The 12,844-nt window shown below is 37.0% G+C and overlaps 1 protein-coding gene across 1 annotated transcript in view; it reads left to right on the top strand.

Annotated features, from left to right (window-relative positions):
- The window catches only part of LOC117169664 (acetylcholine receptor subunit beta-like 1), a 239,053-nt gene that overhangs the window by 115,262 nt on the left and 110,947 nt on the right, over positions 1-12,844 (top strand). The window contains exon 4 of the mRNA XM_033356144.1: positions 6,658-7,705. Coding sequence (XP_033212035.1) covers positions 6,658-7,705 — 1,048 coding nt within the window. The remainder of the gene's footprint in view (positions 1-6,657; positions 7,706-12,844) is intronic.

Raw genomic sequence — 12,844 nt, 5'->3', positions numbered from 1 at the left:
ATGGCCGATAAAAAAAAATACGTGTCTCTTATTTTTCGATGTACTACAACATATTGCAGTTTCATCAAAATCGGTGAGGGACACCTGGGATAGTTTCCTAAGAAATTCAGTACGATGTTTCACCAATTGAGCCTTAATTTCATTCAATTCTAAACCGTACTTAAAAGCCATGTCCGAAAATCTTTCTAAACGCTTTAAATTTCTTTATAATCAGGGGGAGGAATTATTATGTCGTCGATGTAAACATAACATATACCTTCTTTAATCAATAACCTAATAACAGTATTAATAAATCTCAGAAATACAGCAGAAGCGTTACACAAGGCAAACGAAGTCATCAAACATTCCAAATGACCCTCTCCTGTAACGTATGCTGTATATTTGCGACTATCTTTGCTCACTGGTACGTGGTGGAAAGCATTTTTTAGGTCAATCGTCATAAAACGCGAGCGTCTTGGAGCTTATCTATCGAGTCTTGATTTATTGGAAGAGGATAACGATCTCTAACTATCACACGATTTATTTTTTGACAATCTTTGCATACTCGTGGAGTTCTGTCCATTTTTATGGTAACAACAGGACTAGCGTAATCAGATGAACAAGTCTTTACTTTATTTTCTTCGATCAATTACTCGTTTTGTTTGTTTACTATCTCGGTTTCTGTTGGCAAAATTATCGCGGTCTTGGATAAACAGGTGTTTCATCTTGAATTCAACATTTGTCATTTTTGTTTTGCAGGGAACATATTTATCCAATATTTTGTTAGATTCTTCGCGTATTTGAACATCAGGGTGTTAATTTAATTAATTTTGCCTCACCAGGCCCGCTTTAAAGTTTCACTTGGTCAATTGCATCGTTGTCCATAATTAAATTATTCTATATATTGAATCTTTAGGAACTACAAAGATAGTGGTAGGAAAACGATCATCGTCAATATTTTTAACCGTCTAAAAAACCCGAAAGTCTCTGTTCTTTGTTGTATTTTTAGTCTTGACCTTTTATAAAAATGCAAAGCGAATAAAGTCGTGGAAATGAAGGTAAATAAGTAAGTAATAAGTAAGTAATAAGTAATAAGTAAGTAAATAAGTAAATAATATAAATAAGCAACAAACAATTTAAATTTAGAAGTTTCAGTCACTGATTTGGACTCTCATCAGTCAAAAAAAATTTATTCAGTCTGTAAATTGGATACAAATAATAAAGGAAATTAAAAAAAAAAAATTTTTGTAAGGAAAGAGAAGGGTTGTCTCTTAAAATGAGGCCCTGAACTTCAAACGTGTAAAAAGAAACTAATAATACCGTTGTAAATTAACAAAAAAACAGAGGTTCAACACGCAAAACATAAAATAAAGTAAAACTACATAAAATACATGGTAATAAGTTAAGAATCAAAAATAGGTCGATGTAAATTCCAAAAACAGAGAAGATAGTTCACCAAAAATAATAAATGACGAAAGAGAAAACAAAAATAGAATTATAATATAAATAAGGACGAAAGCCCCACATCCTACTGAGAACGTGACATACGAATTACTAACTAACGAAGGAAAAATTACGAGGATTCAAGCAAGAAAACAGACAGAGATTAAATGGGCAGTAAGTTAGAAAGGAACTTTAAGGACACATTTAGGATTAAAATTTGGTAAAAGTTTTGTAAAGGTCAGGAAATAAATTATTTTCATATTTAAGATTGACAGTATTAGGTATTTTATTGATGAAGAAATTTTCAACTATTTCTCTACGGGCTCTATTGTTCTCCAATGATAGAATTTTAAAGTTATCCAAATCGAAGTTATGACCGGTATCAATATGTTTTTTAAGCAGAGTACAAGCTACTTTATCTGGATTTAAGACCGAGTATTTGTGCTCACGACCACGGGTTTCTATAGGTTTTCCAGTCTCAAATACATGGGGAAAAGGACAGGCAGCGCAATTGTATTTATAAACAACTTCGGATAATTTATTTTTGGGAAGTAGATCTTCAAGATTATTAAATATTTTGAAAAACTATTAGTTTATTTTTTCTGATACACCTTTTATGTATGGAGAAACTGTGAAATCAACATAAGAGACTTTTTATTATTATTGTTGGATTTAGAAGTAAATTCAGTATTGTATAAACGAAAAGTTTCTTCTTTTATACCATTGTTAATTAAGAATGTCGGAAAACCATTCTCTTATAAGGTATTTCTGAATAAATTTATATTTTTGAATCTAAATTCTGGATCTGAAATTCTAAGAACTTTCTAGAACAAACCTATGACTAGGCCAAGTTTATGGCAATTAGGATAAAAAGAGTGAAAATTTAAGTAGCGGCCAAACCACGTTTTCTTCCGAAACCAATCAATTTTCACAAAACTATCACATCTAATAACAAGAGTGCCCACAAAACTGAAAAGGGGAGATTTTTGAAGCAGTTCAACTCGAGTTTCTCCATAACTAAAAGCTGATAAAGATGAGAGGGGAGAACCCATAGCTAAGCCGCTTTCCTGTTTATAAATAGAACCATTAAATTTGAAAATTGTGGAATTTAAACACAGTTTAATACAATATCAGTAAATTTAGAAATCTCAGACCATTTTTGAGCTGCACAGTGAAGAAGATCAGGTGTAGGAATATTGCTAAATATAGAAACTACATCTAAAGAAGCTAATATGTAATCACAAGAGATGCGACATTGTTTGATCTTTTGAACAAAGGATGAGCTATCAGTGACATGTGACTCATTTTCTCCAATAATATTATTTTAAATTTTGGATAAGAAAGCAGATAATTTATATATCTCTGTTATATACTGGCGCAGATCCAGAGGGGGCACGGCGGCTTGCCCCCCCCCCCCCAAAGGCCACAATCGGATTTTGAAAATAAGATAATTAAAGTTTATTATATATAATACTGGAAAGCGAATTTCCTCCTTGAATACGGTTATAGAGAAAAAATCAATTCTCAGCGTATATTTTCCAAGTGTAGCGCCTATTCTAAATCATGTTGTTACGTACAGATGCTCTGGTAACGTATATAAGTCTGGAAACGCCAGATTTAGATCAATTTTTACTACAAAATAAAAAATTTCCATATATACTTTTATCTGGGAGTTTTTAACAATGCAGAACTCTTTTATAGCACCCATCTTCCCTTTGAATTGCCGCATTTTTTTCTTGCTTTTTTCTCTGTAAACTCCAGATAGGTTTTTTGATGATTTTTCGGACTTTTGAATTAGATATATAATTTTTCATAAAATAATAATAATAAGTAACAAAATTTCGGGGAGAAAATTCGAATCCTCTTGCATTGACGTTGAAAAAGGGAGAGAAGCAAAAAATATAGCAATTTGCATGTACATACTTTTCGAAAATTGCAAATTATTGCAGATAGTTTAAATAATTGCCTAGTACTTAAATTATTTTATTATCTTAGTTAGAACTAGAAATAATATGGTTGTAAATTTATGTAAAAAAGTAAGCAATTTAATAAATTCTTTTATTTTTCAAATAAGGAATGCTCCAAAGTTAACTGCCGTTAAAAACATTCACATTTCCTTACTTTTTATGAGATTTTTTGGGTCTGTAAGCTATACCAAATTTTCTGTCATATTGGTTTCATGCTCACTAATTTACAATACTTTAATTTTACTATTTTTTTTATTATTTTTGCTTCACTTACTTTTTCAACGTCAAAGGCAGAGAACTTTAATTTTTTCGTTAGTAGTTGTAGGTAATTACATTATTCATGTGTAAGTTTAAATAAATAAAAAATCGCTTGAAAATCGTTACTGGTAAATAAACATATCCTTATCTAGACAAAAATACGAGGGTGAATCAAATATTAACCGGAATTCTTTTTTAATATTTATTTATTTATAAAACAATGCAAAAATACTATTGATTATTTTTCTACATAGTCTCCTTCACGCTCTACACATTTTTTCCAGCGGTTTGGAAACTTGTTAATTCCTTGCTCGTAGAAACTTTGAGGTTGAGTCATCAACCAATTGCGCACGAATTCCTCAACATCTTGATCGTTGTCAAATCGCAATCCTCCAAGTGCATCTTTCAATGAGCAACACTCCTCTGTAGTCGAAAAAGACGGTCGCGAGGACCTTACCGGCTGAGAGACGGGTTTCGGCTTTCACAGGACCGGCTTCGTCTTTCCTTCGCCATTCTTTACTCGCCATCTTGGACTCGGGAGTGGAATGATGCACCCATGTTTCATCACATGTCACGATATGCTTTAAAAAAGTCTCTTCCTCCCGCTGAAATCGATTCAGATGTCTCTTACTGATTCGCAGTCGGATGTTTTTTTGATCTTCGTTCAATAACTTCGGGACCCATCGGGCACAGATTTGTTTGAAACCAAGATGATTTTTAATGATTGTTTGAGGGTTTCCATAGCTAATGCCCACCTGTAAAGCGATTTCATTAATAGTGAACCGCCTGTCACTTTCAATAAGGTCACGAACTGCACCAATGTTATCGCCAGAGACACTTGATCTTGGACGTCGATTATGACTCACATTTTCCACACTTTCTCGTCCACTCTTAAACTTTTTGGCCCAATCAAACACTTGAGTTTTAGACAGAGTATCATCCCCATACTGATCCTTCAATCAAGTCAAAATGTCGCACGGTTTAACGCCTTCTTTAGTTAAAAACTTTATTATAACCCGTTGTGCAACGGACGCTGGAACCTGTTGCTCACCCATAGCTGTACTGACGAATTGACTGAGTCAAACAGCTCACCAAGCGTTTTACCCACTCATAATACACTACATTACAAGAACCTACACTGTGAGAGTGCTTGCGATTGGCTAAGAAAAGTATTTGTAAAATTCCGGTTTATATTTCATCCACCCTCGTATTATTTAAACTTCGAATTGTTCGACTTTTAGACCGAACCCTGCACCCAAAAATGCTGTTTTAATAGATTTTCCTATATTTAAAGTACCAATTCTAAGTATCCTTTCTAAGTGTTAATTCTAAATGCGAAAAATTAATACGGCCTTTCTTGGGGCAGTCTTCTACTATGAACTGCGCCGTAACATATCCCCCGTGGTGACAAGGGTATAAAACCCAAACTAATAATCACCCTCACATGGTTAATACGGGGAAGGAAATTGGCTTAGGCTTTGTTTATGACTTTTCGTATGACTATACATTTTGCAAGGTGCGTCAAAGCGCCCCTGAATAATTGGCGCTGGTTGTCATGCACCCCTTTGCCCCTTGGGAACGGCAACTTTAGAATCTCCAAGAGAGCATACTCCAAATACAGATTGGCAGAGTCAAAACGGGTGTTTCCATCAGCAGGTTACAGGGCAGGTTTGCGCGTGATCAACTAGGTCTTAATGCGCAGGGTCCTTAGAGCAAGTAGAGGGCAGGAAGGTATCTAATAGAATTCCGTAGAGCTGTAGGGTTCCTATCCTGAAAAATACAATCCGTGAACGACACTTTTGCAGAGTTGAGATCTAAACTGAATTTCGAACCAGATTGAGAGATCTAGAAAATGTTTCTGAAGGCTTCCTTGCGCAGTCTAGGAACACGAGTTATTCCAACACATTCCTGTTCAAAGTAATAGTTTTGCTCCTCCAATAGCACCGATCACAAATTTTTACACACAAAAATCGAAAAAAAGATTACAAAAAATTACTTGAATACTAACTACTTTAACCGAATAATTCGGGTAATGTCGTTGCAGCTACCGGTTAAGGACTTGATACCTCTCCTCCTTATCCTTCTCCTCAGCAGTGATGTTGTGGTCGGACGGAACTGAGCACTCGATTACGAATATAGTTGGTTGCTCGAAGTCTTCGAGAACGATGTCAGGCCTCGAGTGTTTAATTGTGACGGTTGTCCGAAAATTGTTGTTCCAGAACATTAGGTACTTCTCGGTTTGTACAATGGACTCTACCTCCCTCAGAGCGTTCGGCAGGGCAGGTTCGCTGCCAACGCCGTAGGAGTGACTAAGATGGTAATAAAGCACTCTCAGGGCCGCATTATTTCTATAGAGATACGTAGTTCCCGCGTGGGGGGATACCCAGATAGTGTGTGTTCTAGGTATTTATCGTGTGCATGACATGCTCTGTACCTATATCTGGGAACTTCTTGACATAAAATGTGGTCGCGGTATAATAAGGTGGAAATTGCACCGTCCTGGCATGCGAAAATAAAAGTATGTTCCTAAATTAAGTCCTGATGATTTAAGAAAAGCAAAAGTTGGCTCTTTTGTAAATGACGTATTCTTTACGATGAGCCTTAAAAGACAAAACAAGTTACCAATCTATCATCTGAAGCAACATCTTTTAACCGCTTTGTGGTCGGATTATCCGATTGGATCTCGGTCGGTATTGAAGTCGAGATCCGACCAGTTTACCGTGCCGTTTTCAGCCGGATCCCGGACAATTTCATCGACCAGCGCCCTGTTTAAACCTGATCTATCCGGTCGGTCTATCAATACGCGCAGTCCATGAGTTATATATTCGCCACTGTATTTAGACATCTCGAGGTAAATATCATCCCGAAAAGCGTTCTCCGATACAACTTGTATGTAAAATTGGTTTTTTTAAAAGCCAGTGTGCTTATTTCTTAAGGTTTCAGTAGGTACTATTATTTTTATTTTTCTATTTTTTTACACTTTAGATAATTATGAATGTATTTTTTTCAGTGCGGATGGAAACTACGAGGTACGATATAAAAGTAATATATTAATATACCCAAACGGGGAAGTGTTGTGGGTGCCACCTGCAATATACCAAAGTTCATGTACAATCGATGTGACATACTTCCCCTTTGATCAACAAACCTGTATTATGAAATTCGGCTCATGGACATTCAATGGAGATCAAGTTTCTCTCGCTCTGTATAATGATAAGAATTTCGTAGATTTATCTGACTACTGGAAAAGCGGCACATGGGATATTGTCAACGTTCCAGCATATCTAAATGTTCACAAAGAACAAGAACCAACGGAGACAGATATTACGTTTTACATAATAATTCGGAGAAAAACTCTCTTCTATACCGTGAATTTGATTTTGCCAACGGTCCTAATTTCTTTTCTGTGTGTCCTGGTATTTTATTTACCTGCAGAGGCTGGTGAAAAAGTCACACTGGGCATTAGTATTCTGCTATCACTGGTAGTATTTCTTCTTTTAGTTAGCAAAATTTTGCCACCTACTTCACTCGTTTTACCTCTCATAGCTAAATATCTTCTATTTACATTTGTCATGAATACTGTTAGTATTTTGGTAACTGTAATCATTATCAATTGGAATTTCCGAGGACCTAGAACTCATAGAATGCCACAAATGATCCGTAGAATTTTCTTAAAAATTTTGCCAGCCATTTTGCTCATGAGAAGACCGAAAAAGACTAGACTGAGATGGATGATGGAAATACCCAACGTAACACTCCCAGCATCTACGTATTCAGGAAGTCCTACAGAAATGCCAAAACACTTACCAGCTTCCTTAAATAAATCAAAGATGGAAGTAATGGAATTGTCAGATCTCCACCATCCAAACTGCAAGATCAATCGTAAGGGACACCATACTGGTGGTTCTAGTGCTGCAGATGGAGGTAACGAAACGATGGCTGACAGAAGAGGATCGGAGAGCTCCGATTCAGTTCTTCTTAGTCCTGAAGCTAGTAAAGCTACTGAAGCAGTCGAATTTATTGCAGAACATCTAAGAAATGAGGATTTGTACATACAGGTACGTCAATCCTTAAAACCATTATTATGAAGATTATTAAGGTTCTCCTTACTTTTTTTTGCTTTTCAAATCGTTTCTCTCAAATCAACCTCAAATTAAAATGTATTGCTACGCACGCAGGAGATGTTTTCTGGAATTAAATTCGATGTGAGAGATTTCGCGTTTAATACATGTTAATCTGAGAGTTAAAATATGTTTGAAAGTTATAGGCTGCGATTGCGTGTAAAACATAATTTTTAGAATGCCATATAATGCGAGTGAATGCGAATATTAAAATACGCGGTTGCTAAGTATTGAATCGCATTTATGAGATGTCCTCTATAAATTTCTTTTCGAATAATGTCGCATGGAAACCGTAATAATTTTGAATACATTTTATTCTGGCATTTTCTATGAGCCTTGTTCCAATGGATTATTTTAAATGCTCTATGCCAGAGAGTTTTCGAAATTTTAAGGGAAGCTTATTATTATCATAATTATTCTCAATGCGGGTAGGTGTGATAGGAACTTTAAAACTTATACTTTGATGAATGATATTCAAAATATTTGAGAAGATTCTCGTTGCAAATGTTATAAACATTATATTTGGACTTGACAACCTTAATTTGCGTTTCTTTGATCAGCAAAAATTTATATGAAGAAATATTCTTATTTCATCATCATCATAATGATAAGGTAATGTTTTCACATGAAAACTGACTATTGCGGGTTTCTTTAAATATCCACGTTTCAAGACCACTTCAATCCGAAAAAACTGTCAATAGTTTTTGAAAAAAATTAATTTTGATTTAATAAAAAGTCGTACTTGTGTTAGTAAATTTACTTTTTAAAGAATAAAGTCAGTTTGCCCAGCATTTATTTGCAAGTAATTAATGAATTAGTACCAAGTGACAAGTAGTTAGTCACATTTCCAGATGTTGCATTTGTGACATGTCACATTTGCGGAATGTAATACCTGCGTCAAGTTAAATTTTCAGCATGTCACAGTCGCGGCAAGTTACGTTGCGGCATGTCTCATGAGGACAAATTTTTTGAATTTTATTTGAATATTATTATTGTATCTCAAAATAAAATGATGAACGAAACTTATCACTACAAAACAACTCCATGCTGCCAACATAATGTATTAGCGGAGAATAGAACCAACTGTATACTGCGTTAACTTCTCGATTATTATATTTTATAAGATACTTATGCAGTAAGAAGTGAATTAATATAGACCAATGTATTCATTTTCATATTATATGTGCGATGCATATTGTATCGAGTCTACAGTTCTTATATTGAGGAAACGGATGTGATTCTATCTTGATAACATAGGTATCTTCGAAGTAAATTTGACATTCGTTTTAAATTAGTCATTATTTCATGGAAAATATTAAAGCATGATGCTAACAAAAATGATTTTTTCGGTGAATGCATTCATTTTCTTGTCTCAAAAACATGACAATTGTTTCAATTAATATAATAGTAAAAATAAGTATATGAATTTACTTGGATCAAAAAACATTTTCTTAGAGATTTAGTTACTTACACTCATGATATAATATTATTAATTCAATATTTTTCTAAATTTCACGAAAATAAGTATAAAGGAACAAATCAAGTCAATGTTTTCTTTTGCTTGAAGTAAATTTATTCGTGATTCAAACAGTCGTCCTGATTCTATCATTTTCTTAATGAATGAACATCGGTCCCTTGTAAAAAGAAAATACTTGCTTCTTTCAAGTAAATGCAGCCTTAATATTTAGATCACGTAGGGCACGAAATTTTATACATCGTTTAGATAAAAAATTTTGAAAACTTGCACTGAGAAATTCTTTTTTATAACGCCTCAATTGAAACTTCAAGTTTCGTTACCTGTAGAGTGGGTTGAAACACGTCGTTAACATCCCTAGGGTGAGAACACTTTTTCTTTAAAATTCGGTACTACCCTAGGGTTAAAAATTTTTGTTTCAGCTATAGGGTACACAGGTAGATACGTATGTCGAAGTCTACAGATATCTCAACTCGAATTTTCAATAGATTTGATATAAAAAATAATATGCATTACTAGGAATGTAACAGAACACTCGCTACTCGTGTGAATGCAGCCCTCGCTTTGTTCGGGCAAAGTGTTTCATTACTTGTAATTTAACATACTATTCCTTTATCGGTCTGAAGATGGTCCCTGTAGTTGTAGTAAGTGCGGTTCGAAACAACAGAATGCGCAGGGTTCCCGACAATGGGTCGGCCAACAATGCCGGCCACTCTAGAGATGGGGGAGCCAATGAAAATGGATTAAATGCGATAGATCGGCGGAATTTTGGGACCTTTTGCGTGGACGGAGCGACTAAATCACGACTTGCTAGAGTGCTACGATTTGAGTGTGGCCCCTAAACGGGGTTACATGGCACGGCTGCATGCTCTCTGTTGCGAGAAACGCCCAGAGCTATCGCACTTTTCGCAGCAACGTCTGCGAAACCATGCTGAACTACTCCGAAAAAGGGGCTATGTAAGCGGAACGCCTACTCTACAACAGCTAGAACAAGCCGGCAACAGAGAAAGAGAGGCGACACTAAGACCAACCGCGGGCAGGCATCCAATAGAGGAAGAGCGATGCTTTATGACCCGGAGAAACATCAACACCAAGGTTTCTCTCAAGCCTAAAGATCTGGCTGAAATAGATGACGAGCTTCGTGGACATTTTTCCAAAGAATCTGACCTCTGGGCTATCAATTATTGTGTGTATAATTCAGCGAGAGCTTTGGCCGATGCGAACCGTAAAACAAAACCAACGGTTGATCATAAGATCAAAAGACGAATGCATCAACTTGCCATACAGAAAGGCTAGGCAAGGCAGTACGCGTCCCGCATTCAGTGTGTGATTGACTACATCATATATGGCAGGAACTTTACCGCCAAGGTTCGAAAGTTCGCGCGCGAACTCCGGACCCGTTATCACACACTTAACAAGTCAAAGCTCCTGACCATCAGGCAGCATATTGTTGAGAGAATACGGATACTATCTGACGCTAAGAGAAGTCTAGAGCGAAGGGAGAGGTGGGTCAGGGAAAATCAACAGTTTCTCTATGACCCATCTCGACTCTTCCAAGACCCTTGAGTTACTGTCTACCACCCGCCCAAACCAGAGAAGGTCGAAGTATTTTGGAGAAAAGTCTACGAAGTGCAGCATAGACTGGACGAAGACTCAGCAAATATAAATAGCCTCAAGGAGCAGTGGTAGAAGTTTCCTTCAACCCATCAGCAATTGGTCCGTACTTTCACATCATATTTAAAGTCGGAAGAAGTGATTCCAGAGTGGTCAGTGGAAGGGGGCACAATACTCCTGCCGAAAATAGGCAACTTAGCTGACTTGAAGAATTACAGGCCAATCACTTGTCTGAACACACTGTATAAGATATTCTCAGCTAGCCTAAATGATAGGATTGTTCGGGCAATTGAAGGTATGTGGCAAGAAATGTATGAACATCGAGGATCAAAGAAAGGCGTAGCGGATTGTCGGGAGAACCTGCTCATCGATAGATGTGTCTGCAAAGAGGCAGCATTCTATCAGCGTGACCAATCGATGGCCTGGATTGATTATCGGAAAGCTTTCGATTCGACCACCCATAGACTTATCATCTGTCTTTTGGAAAGCTTAAAGGTTCATCCGCAAATCACTAGGTGCATAGAGAGATTGATACCGCTTTGGAAAACCAGATTTACTATCTTATTTGGAAAAAATCATGTGACAACTAACAAGGTCACTTTTCAGAGAGGTGTTTTTTAGGGGGACACCATGAGCCCACTCCTCTTTTTCCTTGATAGAAACGCTATAAGACAGCTTTGCGCTGGAAAGACTTATACATACCTAGGCGTGCCACAGAGCAGCATTCAGGATGTGATATCTATAAAGGATACACTCTGAAGCAGATACAAACATCTCATCCGGCAAATTTGGTCTTACGAACTGTCGGCGAGGTACAAGGTATCTGCAACGAACATGCTTGCCGTCCCGACAGTACTCTATTCATTTGGAGTAGTTCAATGGGCGAAGAACGAGCTCAGATCCCTTGATATCAGGGCAAGAAAGGTTATGCACGTGAACAAAAGCATGCATATTAAGTCTTCTGTTCTGCGACTGTATATCGCACGCCGTCAAGGTGGTCGCGGAATATTGAGTCTTGAATGTCTTCACAACAGGATTATTCTGGGTACAGCACATAAAGTCGCAAGTGGAAGAGACCCTCTTTGTTAAAATGGTCAGGAATCACGAAGAAGTGGGAAAAGGAGCGTTTCTGTACAAAGCAGCGGAGGAGTCTGCTGAAACATTCGGACTTAACTTCATTATTAGGGGTGAGTAAAGTGCATCAAATCTTATCTATCTCGAGTACTCACTCCTGAAAGCCCGGATTAAGAAAGCACAACAGAAAAACTTTCGTGAACAGCTCCTCGATAAGAGGATGCACGATATTTCCAAAGAAATGTGGAGGATCAGTCAATCTCGATGATGGCTGCCGGGCGTGTCATGCACACCCCGAATGTTTAGATCACATACTATCTAGTTGTCCAACTCATGCGGGAACGACCTACATCCAAAGGCACAATGCGGCACTATGTATGCTTTATTACCATCTTTGTCACTTTTACGGAATTAACCTTAATATCACTCCTCTAAATGCTCCTAGGGAAATCGAGTCAAATGTCGAGAATGGGAAGTTCCGCATATACTGGAACTTTATATTCTCGACAATTATTTCTGTTGCAGACTCAAGGGCAGGCATAGTTCTTCTTGACTTCGAGAAGCGAACCATGTTCGTTATCGAATTTTCAGCAACAGCTGACAAAAACATCATAGCCAAAGAGGATGAAAAGAAAGAGAGATATAAAGACGTTATAAGGGAGTTGCAGCGATTGAACCCGGAATATTCTGTTAAACTAATCGTCCTTATGTCGGCGCTCTTAGGGGTGCCAAGCTTTCACTCGTTAGTAGCCTGAAAAGCATCCCTGCTAGTCAAAAATATTCCAAAACACTTGCAAGAAAAATGCAGACGGCGGTTGTCTTTAGATCACTCCGTGTTCTCAGGGTGCACGAAACTTTTGCCGGATCGTCGTATTAATTCCGTTACAGACTGTAACCGCATATCTCACGGTCGT

Source organism: Belonocnema kinseyi, chromosome 3, assembly GCF_010883055.1.
Source record: "Belonocnema kinseyi isolate 2016_QV_RU_SX_M_011 chromosome 3, B_treatae_v1, whole genome shotgun sequence".
NCBI lineage: Eukaryota > Metazoa > Arthropoda > Insecta > Hymenoptera > Cynipidae > Belonocnema > Belonocnema kinseyi.
Note: the sequence above shows the minus strand (reverse complement) of the source record. Positions and strands in the feature narration are given on the sequence as shown.